We start from the raw sequence: 17,319 nt of genomic DNA on the forward strand, positions 1-17,319 counted from the left end.
TTTCACAGATACTATTTAACTAAACTGAGCTAGACAATGACATCATTGAATTCAATAATGAAATGCCTTTAACTGAAAATTGAGTGTTTAATCTTATTATTATACATTACTGACACTCTATCCTCCAATTTGATACTGTTAAGTGCTTTGACACAATCTGTATTGTTAAAAGCGCTATATAAATAAAGGTGACTTGACATGACAAAGTCATGCTAAAAACATTAATAAAGAGCACTAGACAAAGTTGTCATCAATGATTATTAATGAAAACTACAACAGTAATATGTATTGTTGCATGATTAAAAAACAACTGATAAAATTAGCCACCCGAACCTAATATATGAACAAATTTTGAAGCAATAAATATGGTATCCATCCAAAACAAAGCATCTTTCACAAACATCTACATGTCTGTCCCTTTATAAGTGTTTAGTGTATATAATGAGTTGTATTTTTAGGGGTTATTACAGCACAATTCTTAAACCCACCCTGGACCTCACTCATTTTCAAACCCTGGCTACGGCCATGCACGCTATCTGTTGTTCTGAATGTATATGTTTGTAAGGCAAGGCAAGGCAAGTTTATTTATATAGCACATTTCATACACAGTGGTAATTCAAAGTGATTTACATGAAAGGAAGTGAAATAGTGAAATATTATATATATATAATAAAAACAAGGAAATGATAGAAAAATTTATTTGAAATGAATTTAAATCAGTTAAGAGTAGAAAATGATTATACATAAAATATAGTGCAATTAGTTTGGACGAAGCACAGTGCTCATTCAAAAACTGCACAGCTAAACAGATGAGTTTTGAGTCTGGATTTAAATGTGGGAGATTTGAGATCAGTCTATAATTAACTAAATCTTTTGGGTTAAGTTGTGGTTTTTTAATGAGAGGCTTAATAACAGCCAATTTGAAGGTTTTGGGGACATATCCTAATGACAGTGATGAATTAATAATAGCCAAAAGAGGATCTATGACTTCTGGAAGCAGCTCTTTTAGTAGTTTGGATGGAATAGGGTCTAACATACATGTTATTGGTTTAGATGATTTAACAAATTTATACAATTCTTCCTCTCCTATAGTAGAGAATGAGTGGAATTGCTCCTCAGGGGATCTATAGTGCATCTGATGCGATACTGTAGCTGACGGCTGCATGGTTACAATTTTATCTCTGATAGAATCGATCTTGGAAGTAAAGTAGTTCATAAAATCATTACTGCTGTGCTTTTGGGAAATGCCAACACCTATTGATGCTTTATTTTTCGTTAATTTAGTGACTGTATTGAATAAATACCGGGGGTTATGTTTGTTTTCTTCTAGAAGAGATGAAAAGTAATCAGATCTTGCAGTTTTTAATGCTTTTCTGTAGGATAGGGTACTTTCTCGCCAAGCTATACGAAACGCCTCTAGTTTTGTTTTCCTCCATCTGCGCTCCATTTTCCGGGCTGCTCTCTTTAGGGTGCGAGTGTGCTCATTATACCACAGAGTCAGACTGTTTTCTTTTATCTTCCTTAAGCGTAAAGGAGCAACTGTATCTAAAGTGCTAGAAAAGAGTGAGTCCATAGTTTCTGTTACATCATCAAGTTGTTCTGCGCTGTTGGATATGCTGAGGAATTGAGATAAATCAGGAAGATTACTTACAAAGCAGTCTTTTGTGGTAGAAGTGATGGTTCTACCATACTTGTAACAAGGAGTAGAATTTACAGTTTTAGCTATGTGGAGTTTACACAAGACTAGATAATGATCTGAGATATCATTGCTTTGCTGCAGAATTTCAACACCACTAACATCAATTCCATGTGACAGTATTAAATCTAGAGTATGATTTCGACAATGAGTAGGTCCAGAAACGTGTTGTCTAACCCCAATAGAGTTCAGAATGTCTATGAATGCTGATCCTAATGCATCTTTTTCATTATCGACATGGATATTAAATGTGTTACACACAGTTTCCTACTATGCAATACATTTTATGCCCTCATTATTTGTATTGCTCTCTTTTAAAAATCCAAAATTAATCAAATCACAAAATGTCTCAATGTAGTTTGTGGTATTATTTACTTTGTCACACAGGAATTAAAGTACATAAATTGATACTATAATAATTGCAAAAGATGGTTAATTCAGATAACCCGATGTACTGTACACTAACTGTCAAGCCCTCCATGAGTGATGGTTAACTTTAACTCTATATTTACAGGCTGTTAATTTTCATTATGTTAGGAATCCTGTTAATTTTCTTACGAATATGTAAATAATCGAGGTGTTTAACTATTACAGTGATTTGTTCTTGAGCTGCCGAAACAGTCCTTAGCCCTGACATGTAGAGTCATGGTGTCATGAATCTGGTCTATGAACTTCCGTTAACTCACCACCAGAGGTCACTCACTCACCACATGGACTCTTGCACCACACTAACTGTTGCACGCCACCTCAGACTACAACTCCCATCATCCATTGCACTGACGACACACACAGCTGATTACACTGATCACACACCCTACATAAACCATGGACTTCCTCTTCCTCTCTCCTGAGTATTGTGTAGCGTATATCACTCTCCTAGCGATAGCTACTCTACGGAGCCCACGCAGTTATCATAGTCTTGCTTTGCGTGTTTTCTAGTGTTTTGATTCTTGCCTGTGCTTCCTGGATTTACCCCTTTGCCTTACCATCGGACTCTGTTTGCACCTCTCTTGGACTATTGCTCGTGTACCTGGATTATCTCTCTGCCTTGCCCTGTTGGATATTGTTTGCCGATCATCGACCCACGCTTGCCCTAGGATTACTCTTTGTCTTGCCTGTGTTGTTCCTGTTTGCCACTGAATGAACCTTGCTTGTTTTGTAACCACGCCTTTGAATAAAGCTTGCAAATGGATCCACACGTCTCGTTCACCCAGTAACACATGGACTCTTCAAGTGGTGTCCTATGGTATATAGCAGCAGATTGGGTGTCCATGTGATGTAAAAGAAAACAGTATTCATCAGACCAGACAACCTTCTTCAAATGCTCCATGGTCCAGTGTGCCCATTCTAGAAGGAAGATTGTTCAGTTGCTGATACGCTCTTAGAAAAGTCTGTAAAAATACGGCCCAATATACTGTCAATATGAAGGATCATTCCATATTGATTTTTACAAGTGTTCGACCCATATTACGAATTGCATTTTGCTGTGGTAATATATTTGTAATTTTCTGACGGGTTATTATCTGTTGTTCTATGTATATTTATTCTTACTGTGGAGACTTTGGTTTAGCCGGGTACCTGTTTGGTTATCGAACCTTGGTTTCCAACATTCTTCTCTATTTTCTTTTGTGTTTAACAGAAGAAAGAAACTCCTATTGGTTTAGAAAAACAGTAATCATAGACTTTTTGAGTGAACTATGCATTTAAGATGGGAAAAACATGGTAAAACATATTTGGAATTTGTCTTCTGCATTAATCCCATCCGCAAACAAGGCACCCAACAATTGGGTGCCTTGTTTAAAGGCACCTCAGTTGTGGGTATTGAATGAGGAAGCTGTTCACTCCCCACCGCCTACATTTCCTGCTAGTACTGAGAATCAAACCCACGGCCTTCACGTTACAAGTCCTCTCTAACCATTAGGCCATGGCTGCCTAACTGGCAGAGATTGGCTTTTAAATGAAAAGACTGCTATCAGATAACACATCCATGTTCCTATCTTGATGTTCTTAAACATTTTAGACTTGACAGAACATCCATCAAGTCAGTATTCTAGGTTATTGCATGTGAAGGTTTTTGGTCCAACAATTACAATTAAGCAGCAGGAAGTTACTACTTATCCAGTTTCTAATATCAACTATGCATTCCATTAGTTTTGTAAATTGGTATGTTTTGTCAGGCCTCAAAGAAAAATAGAGCTGAGTATCATCAGTGAAACACAGAAAACCAACTTAATGTTTCTTAATTGAAATATTGATCAAACTTTACTCCTACAAAGTGATAATGCTCAAATAAGTACAGTTCGAACCATACCACTGTAATTCCACTTATGCAATTGTTTTAACCATAATTTCAAGCCTATTATAAATAATATTGTGGTTGATGCTATCAAAGGCAGCACTAAGGTCAAGTAACTCTAACAGAGATGCAACAAAAATCGGATGATGAGAGCAAGTCATTTGTAACTCTGATGATTGCAGTTTCAGTACTTTTAAATGGTCTCTTGACTGGAATCTCTCTTGACATCAGATGCCATTTCTCTCCATTAAGGAACATAGTTGTAAAGACACCACTTTTTTACAGAAAAGGGAGATTTGAGATCATTCTGTAGTTAACTAATTCTTTAGAATTAAGTTTGGTTTTATTTAGAGGCTTAACAGTCAGTTAGAAACTTTATAACAGTCACCAGACAGTTTTTGGGATATATCCTAATAATAATAATGAACTAATCGTTTTAATTAATATTATTTTTAATTATAATTATTAATTATTATAATATAGAAAATAATAATTACTACTACTTAAGAAGAGGTTCTATGAATTCTGTAAGCATCTCTTTGGATTGCATGTAGTACCGTACAGTTCATGTAGTCAACCTGTTGGGGCAGGAGAAATGGACAGAAATGGTACTGCCCAAATCTCCTTCACCAACACGTTGACTACATAAACTCATCAAATTACCCAGACATTCACATGTGACCTTGTTAGGAGATGAGCAAAAATATTCACTTCTCCTATGAATAGCCACATTGTTTTGACCACTTCCAACTTTATTGCAACAGTTTGTGGAGTGCCCATGGAAGAACTTAATTTCTGCACAAAAGCCCAGATTTGAACCCTACTGAACACTTTTGGAATGCCAAAAACAAGCCTAGCATCAGTGTCTGACTTAGCTGGTGCTTGTGTCTCGTAAGAAAATGTGAAGAGGACTTTGAAGATCTTGATGAAGAAGTGTATTGCAGCATAGCAGTGACAAAGTACATGTAGTACCTTGGGTTCAACGGAGTCGGAATGAGCCCAGAACATCATAAGTTCTAACCTTTTATACATTTCCAGTTTACTACCCTACATGTAAATGAAGTTGCTCCTTTTGTAACAGCTGTAGTCTGTATGTTAAGTTCTGACACCCCTTTGTCTGAGGTGGTTCTCAGTGTTGCACACCTGCTCCTATTTTACAATTGGTCACCTTTTGCTCAGGATGTGATCATCCCAAATGGTCTACAAACAACTGTTGACTTTCTTATTCTCTATAATAATTAAGCCATTTTGGGAAATGAGCATGATCAAATATATTGTGGAGTGGAAGTTGGGTCGAGGCAGACTATAGATTCTTACAGTCTGAATAGGAGCGGTTCCCCACGGCCATGATCCAAAATCTGGTGGAAGCCTAACCCAACAGAATGGAAGCTGGGAAAACCAACAAAGGGAGGAATTAATGCTGGGAGTTTGAATGAAATCTTTTGTAAGCACATATATGTGTGATGCTCAGAGTACTTTTGCCCATATAGTGTAACACAAAGTAGTCTAACTAGCCACATAACATAAATTAACCTTCATTTTGGCTTCTCTTCTATATTTCTATACAAGAATTATTCAGGTCAACCCAATTTTGAAGTCATCAGGTTAACCCAGTGAATACTTGTAGAGGTACTAGCAGGTAAGACCAGATTTAGCACATGTTCTTTAAGAGGTTCAGAGGAGGGAGCTATCTTAATGTGGAGATTGAGAGCATGGTGCTAAACGACAGACATGAGGTGAGAGACAGGGGAAGATAAAGTGGGATAGTTAGGTTAATCGAGGCTTAACCTGTGACATGGTTTCAAGAAAGAGTTTGGTAAGGAATTGCTATCTGAACTGGAAAACTAAAACACTGTTTGTGTAGCGCCCCTGGACCTTCCACCAATATATTGATAACAGCAACAGCTCAAAATCTTAAGAAAAAATCTAAACCTTTGGCCAGAGTGTGCAGGGTCTATCTGTGAATGTGTAGGTAGACTGTAAGAACCTTGTTTGGTGTGGAGTGTTTGATGTTTGGCCTTATAATCTGGCTAAACTGTCCAATAGATCAAATGGACCAACTAAGAACATGCACAAGCGCCTCCTTCTGGTAAGAAGACAATGGTGCTACTGTATTCTAATCCTTTTATTTGGTTGACTTTAAAACCATTGTAGGTTATGTAGTACATAGTACATCATGTTTACATTGTCATCTTAATAGGGTAACATCGGTGCTAATTTTAAATAATTTCACTACTTAGAGTAAATGTTGTCATTTTGTCATGTAAAAAAAATTTGATTTATAAAGAAATATTCTAGGAGTTTCTTCATGCTATACTTCACTAATATAAATGCTTTGAACAAAAATGTTTTCTTGGGTATGTTGCTTTCCGGTGTCCTCAAATTCACTTTCAGTGTTGTTAGTCTTTTGTAAAAAATCCCCTTAACAAACAAAAGTCAGTTCCTTAATGAAATCATCTTCCAAGAAGTGACAGATTTTTGGGGGGGTTTGAAACAACAGCACAAAAGTATTTAAATAAAAGCAATGGATCTGATTTTCTGTGTATTTAGTAGGTTTGTGTCACTAAAACACTCTATCGTGTTTGATAAAACTGGTATTATCCGAATCAGGATCTTATTAGAATATCAGAATTTTAAAAGTTGATGACACTGATGTTGACACACTCACATACTTTCCCAGAGGTTCCACTATATACCCATTTAGTCTTTTTGTCATTTTATATGTTAGAGCACTCAGAAGCTAAAATAGAAATGACCCTGTTTCTGCAAAATATATATGTTTGTGGATGTATGTGTATGTATGGTAAAGACAGGTTGAAACTGAAGAATGAAATTGACTGTCACTTACAATATATGACAAGTCAAACATATGTTGCATTTATGTTGGGAAGTTCTAGAAGTATAACGACCTAACTAAACATGAGGACAAAGGCAAAGGCTGTTTTAGTTTCATTTCTATGCTCTTGGCAAATTCATGTCAGATTTTATGTGAAGGAAGTATGTTTCATTTCCACTTTATGTTTCAGGAACTGAATCCTGATGATGTCTCCCACCCACATAAGGGACAGGACAGCCTGGTGAGTGTTTAGAAACTAGAAACAGGTATGAAAACATGTCTGTGTGTACAGTTAACTGCAGTGAAGTGATTTGTTCGGACAATTCATGTAACCAATTATTTATTTTTCAAAGCAGCCAAACGGGGCTTCTCTAAACCGCTTAATGAAATGAATCCTGGGAAGTATTATAACATATGCCTTAATATAAAAAGGTAATATTAATAATCATAAATGTAGTCAAGTATGTCCAAACATTTTTCAAAGTGTAAAATATTCTTCATGTTTATCTAAATATAAATTGCATATATGCATTCTCGACATCATCAATATACATTAAGATGTTGTGAAATGGAGCTAAATAATTGCCACTCCTTCACAAATGTATAATATTGTCAAATAAATTCAGACAGCTTTCCATAATTTCAAGTTGATATTTTGTTACACCCCACTAGAGGGCACGCTTGACCTCAGTTTACATCACATCCGGTACCAGCTGATGGAGGGAAGTCAACGCGGCTTGTCACTCGTGAGTCTTCTGAAGGGTTTATGTTGAAAGTATTGTTATGACCTAATTTTATTGTAAGTTGAAGTCATATACTTATCTTGCTTTGTGGAGGAATTACGATGTGTTCAGTTAAAAATTTGACGTTGTGTTGAGAGCTTCAAAGTTGGTGTTGTTTCATTGAAAGCACAGTAGCCTTTACTTTTCTTTGATGTGTTGAGCGATGTAACGTTACATAAATTGTTGTTAGTAAGGGTAAAATCATTGTGAGGCAGAGGGAGCTGCCCCAGACCCCGTCACTCCTAAAAAGGTGGTATCGCTGCATTTTGGATAAAAACGGCGGAAGTACATAATGGGTTCTTCTCAAGCGAAAGGACGCATCCTATGTTGCTAAAGGCAGGCCGATTTGTTGCTAAATCTCAAAGCCACAAATCTCAACCAAAAAAGGTTTATTTATATTTGTTAACCATTTGTAAAAGTAAACAACGGATTTTTATTATTAAATATTTTCCTTTTTAAATACAACATTGAATTATTGAACAATTACATTTGATGTATTTTCTTATTAACTAGTAAAACTACACATTATGAACAATTATAGTTTTAAGCAGTGTATTGCTAGTTAGTTAGTATGCTACACTAAGAAATGGCCATTAAAATAGGGCACAATGTTCTGTGTTAATATGATGGAAATTCCATGTTTATTTATTTATTTACACATTGCATTTTGTGTTTGAGGGTTGCATGATATGTCCATAAACTTAACAGATAAAAATAAAAATAAGTTGAAAGTTAGGAATGATTTGATCTCTAACAAACGAGAAGAGATCTGACCAAAAACTGGTTGAATAAGGACAAAAAAAAAGAAAAAATAAATGAAAAAAATTTAAACAGATATTGTTCTAGCAAAAAATGACCTTTTTCTTTTTTTCTACATATTGTTTTCTTACATTGTACCTAAGTGATCAACAATTATAGGTACAAACTAATAACAAGGTGTAACCAGAATCATTGAACGTGTATCCTATAACGTGTCTACAATCCAATACAAAAAAAATAATAATTTAAAATGAATACAAATTAGGTCAAGGCATTAGGTTTTGTTTTGTTATAAATTAATCACATAATTCTAAACTGCGTAATGTGAACCACTGGGAGACCGCAAACGGTGGTCATTATATTGAAAATTTCAATTTACAGGTAAAGTATTCTTCAAATTATAATTTTTATAATATTTTCATGCCATGACTGCAGAAGTGGAAACATTTATGACGAAGCCATGCACACTTACTAGACCGTCTCATTCTAGAATTGCATTAAGTAATGGCAACTGCCTCACAAAGATTTTACTCCCTCTCTAAATGGCATTATCGTTCCAGCGGTGAGAACAGCTATGGCTCGGCCTCTGTTTGGCGGTGCATTATCAGCTGTTATTCTTCATAGTGCCCAGGATGTCAGGTAATTATATAGAAGAAAATATGAAAAAAAAACAGTGTAAAGTAACATCTGGTGCAGTGCTATGCACATATGACACAAAGCGTCTGTTCTACATTAATCAGTCAAGTAAGTCAGTCAGTTGCTTGAAAACCGTAAATAGCCCACAGCTGACTAGCAACAAATTAATTGTTATTTTGTGGAATGGCAGTTGTTGTGATTATTCATATTAATTCAAGCCGACACTACGATTGTCTTTTATTCCATTGAGGTTGCCACCATTTACAAACCCACCCTTGTGTTTGCATGTTGTGGCTTGAGTTTATCTGATTTATTAAAAACCCATAATTCTCTTCCCCATTGTCTGCAGTGAACTGAGACAGATCCCTGATAATCAAGAAGTGTTTGCTCACTCTCAGACGGATCAGAGTATTATCATTGAACTGCTGGAGTACCAAAGCCAAGTGCAAGATGCTGATGCAGCCAGGTAACGTGGTCATTACAACATATCTTGGTATGCATCTTCTATTGGTTGCTCGTAACAAAAGCAACTACTAAATTCTAGGTAGATTTAATTTGTAAGAAAATAGCACACACTGAAGTCATTAAAATGATGCCATTACAGATAGGGTGAAAGATTTCAAAAGGTCAGACAGGTTTAGATTTGAACACCAACTTCCCTGCAGCCACCAACATTGGGGCTTATTTCTCAGTGTGTGCTTTTATATATAATTCATAGTACATTAATCCATTGCCAGAATAGTTGCTTTAAACTCACTATAAACTGTTCTCTGTCTGTATTCACTGGAAACATCAGGAAATAAATTATTGAATTACTTTTTAATAATGTGAATACACAGATGTGAACACCCTTGTTTTTCTTGTTTGTGTTGTGACAGGTACCATTTTGAGGATGTGGCTGCAAGTAACAAGGCGGTAGAGAACAGCTCCTGGGAGGTCAGAGGGGTGGAGCAGGTCCTTCATTCGGAGCTATCAATGCAGGAATGCAGCTCTGCCTGGCTGCTGTCTGGAGCTCAGCTGATCTCTAAATTCAATGAGGAGGTGTGTCTTTACTACATTTCATTTGCAGTGGAAATGTTAATGTGTCCCAGACGACACTGAAGTTAGTGACCATAACCATTTTGCCAAAAACAACGGTTCTAAATCTAGCACTGTGTAAAAATGACTGTCCATTTAAAAAAAAAAAGGAAAAGGCCATATATACACACAACTGTTAATCAAGACGATTAATCAGTTGGACATGGTAAATCTTCAGTGGGCCTAACACCTACACCATTTACTTTCTAGTTCACTCACTTTCAAGTTGTTCTTTTATTATTTTTTTATGCAAATAGAAAGCCCTTCAAAAGAAATGCAAAAATAAATCACCTAACTGAGGGTTTAAGATCCAAAGCTGTCACAGTTCACTTTTGCTTTGACCTCATGAATTTCCTTATCCATAAGTGATGATTCACCAGCTTTTTGTGGGTGGTTATTTTGGATTGCAAAACCTTAGTTGAGCAACTGTAATTTCTTAAGTTATTAATATTTGTTCCTTTCATCAGCTTACATTACTTTTTTCATAGGCCAAGAACACTGTGAACATTCACCTGTGCTTGTTCCGTCTGCCGCAGTACACCACTGACATCTTAGTGACGTTCAACGATCCTGTTTGTATCAAGTGAGTTGGTTAAATAAATAGCGGTTAAACCAATCATTTTTCCCCATACACCGGAGCATTACCAAAATGCTTTATAAAGTTTATACTTGTGGTGTTAATAGATGCTGAAATATAATCAGGATCTTAATATGTATAGAGCAAGAGGGTTAATTTAAAATCTTCTCTCTCAGTCCCCTCAGCAGCAGTGCCGTTGAAAATGTGGCTGCTATACCATGGACACTACAGGACTTCAAGGGTGTTCTGCAGTCATTCTGTCTACTTGACCCTGGAGTGTTTGGGTAGATGCTTAATGTTTACATTTAAATGTAGTTGGTTTCCATTAAAAAAGTTTTGGGTTTTTTTTTTCCAGAAGCTTTTACAGTTATGCCTTTACAATGACTGAACAGATTCAAATACAAAGTTAACAGGTTAAAAGACTAAACTGGTTAAAACGCCGCTAGAAAGCTAGAGTCTGTATAAAATATTTGTTCTTGTAGTGCAAGGCTTCGAAGTTGTCTGATTCATAAGGCTGTACAAATAGAGAATCTCAGTTATTGGTAAAAAATAAATCATTTTTATAAAGAACAACATTGTCTTCCTGAAACTGACTCACATTTGAAAACCAGTGTTACGCAACTTGTCGCATATTTATGCTGGTTCTTTCAGGAAAATTTCTCTGGAATTTTCTTAAGGTTCTCTCAAAGGTTTGTAGTCATCATTGTCTTTTGTTTGCAGATTCAAACATCTCCATTACTTGACAACAAAACTAATGTTTAATAACTTTACTGAAACTCTGTGTTGAAAATAAGGTTTTCCTGAAATGTAAGACACTTTCACTAACTTATCTTTAACTTGTAAGCACTATTAAGGCATAAAAAAAAAAAGGTTTGGGCTTATTTTCTTGTTGATTCCATTTGATGGTTCGATTAATATAATGACATGAAGACATTCATAAGTGTGAATTAAGTGTCTAGAAACTTTTAATATGAGATTATCAGTTGTGTATTTGTACTTTAAGGACTTATTGCAGTGTTAATGTCATGCTTATAGAAAACACAAGTCATTCTTTTAAAAATAATTTATTCTCAAATTATATGTTATCTTGTGTAACAGACCCAATATGTGCCTATACAATTTAAGTCTTTTAGTAAATAATTTAATGCTACATTCATTTCTCCAAAGCATCAAAGAGCTCATTCAGTACAGCACATAACACACGTAATGGAAGGCAAATGGTGACCATTATTTTGTTCCACTGAATAGTGTCTTATTCTCCTAATTATCTTATTGTCCTAATATTATCCGCAAATAATGTCATGTTCTCCGAGAAGCTTTAAGAACATGCAATGAAACTGTTAATTGTACAATTGTATCAAAAGTGATAAGGTTTATATCTATAAAAAAGATGATTTTAAAAAAGCAATGACATAAATGTTCACTCTGAAAACACATTTTATGCATAAGTATGGATTGTGCATTATCAAAAACTTAATTGTTCAAAGTTATTCCACTTTATCACATTACCAATTATGTAAATGTTTGTTTGAAGAAGTTTCCTCATTAAACACTTTTTTGCAGAACTGCTTCCTCTCAATTAAGCATCTTTCTCAAAAAGCAAAACGTCTTTTATAAATCAGAAAAAATGTGATAATCATCTTGAACTGTAATGCTGTCAATAAGTTGGAACTACTTTGTAGTCATAGCAAATTAATTACACATTTGGAACATGAACCAATCAGAATCAGGAATTCAAGAAATTAATTTGTATAATTGAACAGAAGTGTGCACGTGTTCTGTCTCTAAAACCACATGCAAATTTGCTGGAGTGTGATTGTATAACAGCATAACGATCAACTAAATACTCCATCCTGCTACGTACAGTACATTCTAATTGAGTTTTATTAATATATATATATATTTTTTTTTATTTGAACTTCTGGTCAGTGCAGCCTTCCAGCTGTTTTATTTGATCATATAATGTATTGTAATGACTCTGTTTACCACATCACTGCTCAGCTTTCACATTATTATTTTTTTGTTGCATAGTAACATTGTTATATATCAGGAACTATATCTTCTAGTGGAAGGCTGCCACATGAATGCTTAATTAAAATGTTTTAATAAAAAAGTCTTATTTTATAAAAAACAATTAGCACTCTGCTGCACATTGTATCTAATGTCACCATTTACCTGTGACTATTCACAATACAGCAGGGGCCTATCGTATTCCTTAGTGATCGACTGCTTCTTTAATCAGCAATTCGGGGAAACATTTTTGTTTGTTGATGTTTTGCTGTTGCAGGCAATAGCGAGATGCTAACTGTAGCTATGGTACAAAGTGCGCAGCTCATTCCAGAAAAGTAGAGAAAGGATGGTATGAGGTCCGAGGCGGAAGTAGGAGGCTCCGAGACCTTTATACAAACCAGTCATGCCTTCCTTCTTCAACGTCTTGGAGAAACAGTCCACAAACCCTCGGTACAATATGCCCTGCAGGAGAAAAGTGGAGAGAGTGAGAGTAATTCCGTATTTACCAGCTTTATCAATATGTGGGTGAAACTAGTTATGCAAGTGCTTAATGACACCAAGGCCAATAACTGCAGTAAAAGTTTAAGAACAAATTTGTATATGTTGATGACATCTGGTAGATCACCTTGCCAAGATGATCCACAGGCTGATTGTAGAGTCGAGTGCTGACCACATCAAAAGGAGTCATAGCTAATACAACCACTACACTACTGATCAAACCAGCACTCAGAGCTATTAACCAGCTGCCCTCAGAGAACACCTACAAACACAGAAAAAAAATTATCTGATTACTAACAAAACATGTCACTGTTTTCCCAAAAATGTTTAGGGTTAGTTTATTGTCATTGTCATCATGTACTCATGTTGCTTGCCTGCCACACTTCCTTTCCACTGTTCTGTGAACTGATGATGTTAATAAAACTTTATCTGTGGTGTAATTCAGGTGATTTCAGGTGCAGTTTGTTTTTGCAGATTTCTGAGATCATTCTCAGAAACCCCAATAATACATTTATATATTTATACAACAAAATATATACAGCAAACAGTAACCTTTTACATAAACATAAAAATCCCTAGTAGTAGTAAGATCAAGCAAGTGTTAAATTAACTGTATCCACGGCATAGCTTAATGCCCTAAATTAGCTTAAAGGGATAGTTCACCCAAAAATGGAAATTCTGTCATTAATTACTCACCCTCATGTTGTTCCAAACCCGTAAGACCTTCATTCATCTCCGGAACAAGAAGAAATCAAGAAGATGAGAAGAAAACAAGATGAAATTCCCGAGCTTTCTGACCCTCCAAAGACAGGAAGGGTCTTAACACAGTCAAGGCACAGAAACATAAAGTACTTTTTTTATGTGCAAAGAAAACAAAAATAACGATGTGGGTCATGGTATGCTCGATAATGGTGGAGGACTGTCCGGGAGAGAAGAAATCATTGAATAAAATCGTTATTTTTGTTATTATTCTCATAGCTTCATAAAATTCAGGTTGAACCACTGATGTCACAAGGACTATTTTAATGACATCCTTACTACGTTTCTGTGCCTTGACTGTGGTAGGACCATTGCTGTCTATGGAGCGTCAGAGAGCTCTCGGATTTCATCAAAAATATTTTAACTTGTGTTCCAAAGATGAACAAAGGTCTTTCGGGTTTGGAACGACATGAGGGCGAGTAATTGATGACAGAATTTTCATTTTTGGGTGAACTCTTTAAAATATGTATTTCATGACATAACTGTCTTTCCATTGTTGACGTATTTTCAAAAGGAAGCTGTGGCAGGACATATCAAAGGACAATATTTCTAGTTACAGTTTTGGCGTGGGAGTTTGATTTAATGGGGTCCAATGCTAAATAGACATCTCTAATAAGAGGCATTAAGTGCTTAAAAAAACAGACATAATATGACTTGAGTTGGATCGCTAAGGCTTCTTCATGCAGTCAGTGTTTTGAAACTGACAATCATATTTAGTAACAGGTGTTGCTCTGTTGAGTTTATGGGAAAAGCTAAGTGTCTGAAGAACAGATGTCAACCCCCTCTTCTATTCTTACTGTGAATAACTCCCAGCTGCAGTGAAATCTCCTATGCTCACCTGTAGGTCTGTGACCAGCTCTTTAGAGGTAGAGAAAGTAGAGAGCTGAGCAGCTGATCCCACACTGACCCTTGGGACTGCTGCACCGGCACCCCTCCACAAACCCAGAATTCCATGCTGTTTATGGATGGCCAATAGAGCATGCATCATTCCCTGACACAAAGAAAAAGCAGAGATATATATAAAAGAAATATAACAAACAGTCACTTTTTTAGATTATTTTGCAAACAAAACTGCCTTTGTACATTAATAGTACATTTCCACAAATGTGATGGGATATAACTAAAAAACAAAAAAACTCCACAACCCTAAGATCAGTCGACTTGAAGATCAAAGTTCTCACGTCACATTCAACGAAAGAAAAAAATCAGATGTCATGTTAGATAATTCTGAGAGGTGACCATTAACTTACCCTGTGCTTATACTGGTGTCCAACTGCAATAGAGGAAGTGGATTGACTCTGGAGATGTGTTTTTACCTAAAGGAAATAACAAACAGAAAGTCGGAAACTGAAGCTACTTGATGCTTTTTGGCCATTTTGGACCTTGGCAGTATAAATCATCTACTTTCAGTGTATGGAACCCAAAAGCATGGAAAATGTTCTAAATATATTGAAATATTTATAAATAATCACATGTATTATTATCATTACTGTTTATTATAATAATTATACAATAATTACAATACAATACAATATACAAAACAATATAACATTTTTTCCTAATTATAGAGTGCATTAGTCTGTTTACGGCTGCTAAGCGATGAGCAATATAAAATACAATTCAAATGACATAAGTTTGCTTATATCGGCTATTTTAAAGGCGTTCGAAGTCTTTCTCATCCAATCAGAATTCTAGACTCGATATTGTCCATTTCGTTCACACCACTGATGCATTCTGTTCTGTCTTTGTAATTGACAGCGCTGCGTTTATGATATTTAGATTGGCCGTCACTAAACACGTGCTTAACCCGGCGTTTACTAAACAGAAACGGAGACCATTCTCGTTAACGTTACTCACCATGTAAATCGGGCTGCCCATTACAGCGCCCACCACACCGGCAATGGCCCCGGACACGGTGCTCTTCATAGCGCTGACCCTTCCGTCCGTGTGTATGTAGCCCAGGGACTCGCTGATGGCGTACGACCCAAGCCGAACCCCATTCATAAAAAACTGATAAACCAACCCAGGGACCAAACCTTTCTGAAGACCAGCCAGTCCATCAATTTTGCCTATCGTGTAAAAGGCGTGAAACACATTCCTATAATACACTTGGTAGGTTCCTCGGCTTTTAAGCTCTCCTTGCAGTTGCATTCGAGTTTTGACCACTTCCAGAGGGTTTGTAAAAATGCAAGCGCCACACGCAGCGACGCCGCCGAGAACGAAATCCATGTTTCAACTCGGAATTTCCGGAAGCAGGTGATAGTCAAGCTCTTTAATTTCACTTTAAAAAAGAAATTCTAGGCCTACTTTTTTTTATCAGCCATTGAATGATGCAGCGTATTAATAAAGTATTTGTTAAGATAATTGACAAATACCTTTACGATGCCATTTTTCTACAATTACAGTAAGCAGCAGAGGCGTATCTTCTGTAATCCTCCTCCGAGTCATGCGATGCGCGTGGACATTTTGCTGAGTATGAATGTCAGACTGTATTCACCGGGGCGCGTCCATCATCCCAGCCTGACCTCTTAACCAATCAAAATAGAGGAATTGCCCCATCCTTTGTTTCATGTCCTCTGATTGGATGGTTGTAAATAACGTCGTGACACCTTCAGTCAGTTGATGTGCACCCCAGCTGTGTTATTACACAAACCTTTCCTGTGTAAAGAATATTAGCTTACGCTGTATTTTACAATGTTCTTCTTGCATATACTTAATAACAGTAAATTACACACAATTACAAGAAACTAACCCTAAAACAAACCTTAATCTTATAGTAAAGTACATAAGTAATATTACTCACTAGTTTACTTAGTTGTGTTACACTGTAACAAGGGCACCTTATAATAAAGTATAACACAATGCTAATTATTAATGTTTAACAAATGCTAAATAGTATTTCTGATTTATATAAATAGAATAAATTATTGTAAAAAACTAACTGCGAAAAAAGTACATACAAAAAAATAACTGTTCAATGTCAGCCGGTAATGTTACCAACTCATAAATTAAAAATGTATCCAATAAAATACAGCAGTTGAGTAAATACATATCACAATTGTCCACAATCCTGGGACTTCACTTCAACCTGGCACAAATAGCATATTCCTATGATGTTATCTGTCTTTTTGTTCCTCCACCCTTCTCATCTTTCAGGTATACCCTTAGAATAAAAGCTCCTCTGTTTACTGAAAATGGAAAAAACCCTTGCCACAGAGGTGCCGTCAATTTGAGAAACAGTTGTTTCTTTAGATAAAGGAACAAAAATGCCCCTGCAGCTGACTGACTGATAGATGACTGATTCTATGATGGACGGCAAGGTAATTTTGACAAAGATCTTCAAAACTTGCAAACTAGACACTCCTTTCATAGAACATTTGATTAAGCCAGGCG

The 17,319-nt window shown here is 36.0% G+C and overlaps 2 protein-coding genes and 1 long non-coding RNA gene across 7 annotated transcripts in view; 2 read left to right on the forward strand and 1 right to left on the reverse strand.

The window, feature by feature from the left end:
- Window positions 1-17,319, forward strand: part of LOC306870868 — a 1,223,475-nt gene that overhangs the window by 71,000 nt on the left and 1,135,156 nt on the right. The window lies entirely within an intron of this gene.
- rangrf (RAN guanine nucleotide release factor) lies at window positions 7,235-12,222 on the forward strand. 4 transcript variants are annotated; one of them, XM_079418522.1, is made up of 7 exons: window positions 7,235-7,260; window positions 7,501-7,574; window positions 8,930-9,008; window positions 9,355-9,471; window positions 9,884-10,046; window positions 10,571-10,665; window positions 10,836-12,222. In XM_079418522.1, exons 3-7 carry the CDS (start codon window positions 8,944-8,946, stop codon window positions 10,945-10,947), a joined length of 552 nt encoding a protein of 183 aa, XP_079274648.1. In that variant the 5' UTR covers window positions 7,235-7,260; window positions 7,501-7,574; window positions 8,930-8,943; the 3' UTR covers window positions 10,948-12,222. The 4 variants fall into 4 exon arrangements, with proteins under 4 accessions (XP_079274648.1, XP_079274650.1, XP_079274649.1 ...); XM_079418524.1 differs by lacking the exon at window positions 7,235-7,260 and adding an exon at window positions 7,805-7,946 and having other exon boundaries at window positions 7,528-7,574; XM_079418523.1 differs by lacking the exon at window positions 7,235-7,260 and having other exon boundaries at window positions 7,544-7,627.
- slc25a35 (solute carrier family 25 member 35) lies at window positions 12,575-16,448 on the reverse strand. The gene is made up of 5 exons (XM_079418247.1): window positions 15,784-16,448; window positions 15,177-15,242; window positions 14,765-14,917; window positions 13,295-13,429; window positions 12,575-13,131 (listed from the first exon to the last, which is right to left on the reverse strand). The coding sequence occupies exons 1-5, from the start codon at window positions 16,153-16,155 to the stop codon at window positions 12,961-12,963; spliced, it is 897 nt and encodes a 298-aa protein (XP_079274373.1). The 5' UTR covers window positions 16,156-16,448; the 3' UTR covers window positions 12,575-12,960.

Source organism: Barbus barbus (genome assembly GCF_936440315.1).
Source record: "Barbus barbus genome assembly, chromosome: 6".
NCBI lineage: Eukaryota > Metazoa > Chordata > Actinopteri > Cypriniformes > Cyprinidae > Barbus > Barbus barbus.

Coding starts and splice junctions, on each gene's coding strand:
- rangrf (XM_079418522.1), top strand. CDS start 8,944: ATGGCTCGGCCTCTGTTTGGCGGTGCATTATCAGCTGTTATTCTTCAT. Junction 9,009..9,354: donor CATAGTGCCCAGGATGTCAG/GTAATTATATAG, acceptor CATTGTCTGCAG/TGAACTGAGACAGATCCCTG. Junction 10,047..10,570: donor TCTCTAAATTCAATGAGGAG/GTGTGTCTTTAC, acceptor CTTTTTTCATAG/GCCAAGAACACTGTGAACAT.
- slc25a35 (XM_079418247.1), bottom strand. CDS start 16,155: ATGGATTTCGTTCTCGGCGGCGTCGCTGCGTGTGGCGCTTGCATTTTT. Junction 13,430..14,764: donor AGCTGGTCACAGACCTACAG/GTGAGCATAGGA, acceptor CTGTGTTTGTAG/GTGTTCTCTGAGGGCAGCTG. Junction 13,132..13,294: donor CTGTGGATCATCTTGGCAAG/GTGATCTACCAG, acceptor TTTCTCCTGCAG/GGCATATTGTACCGAGGGTT.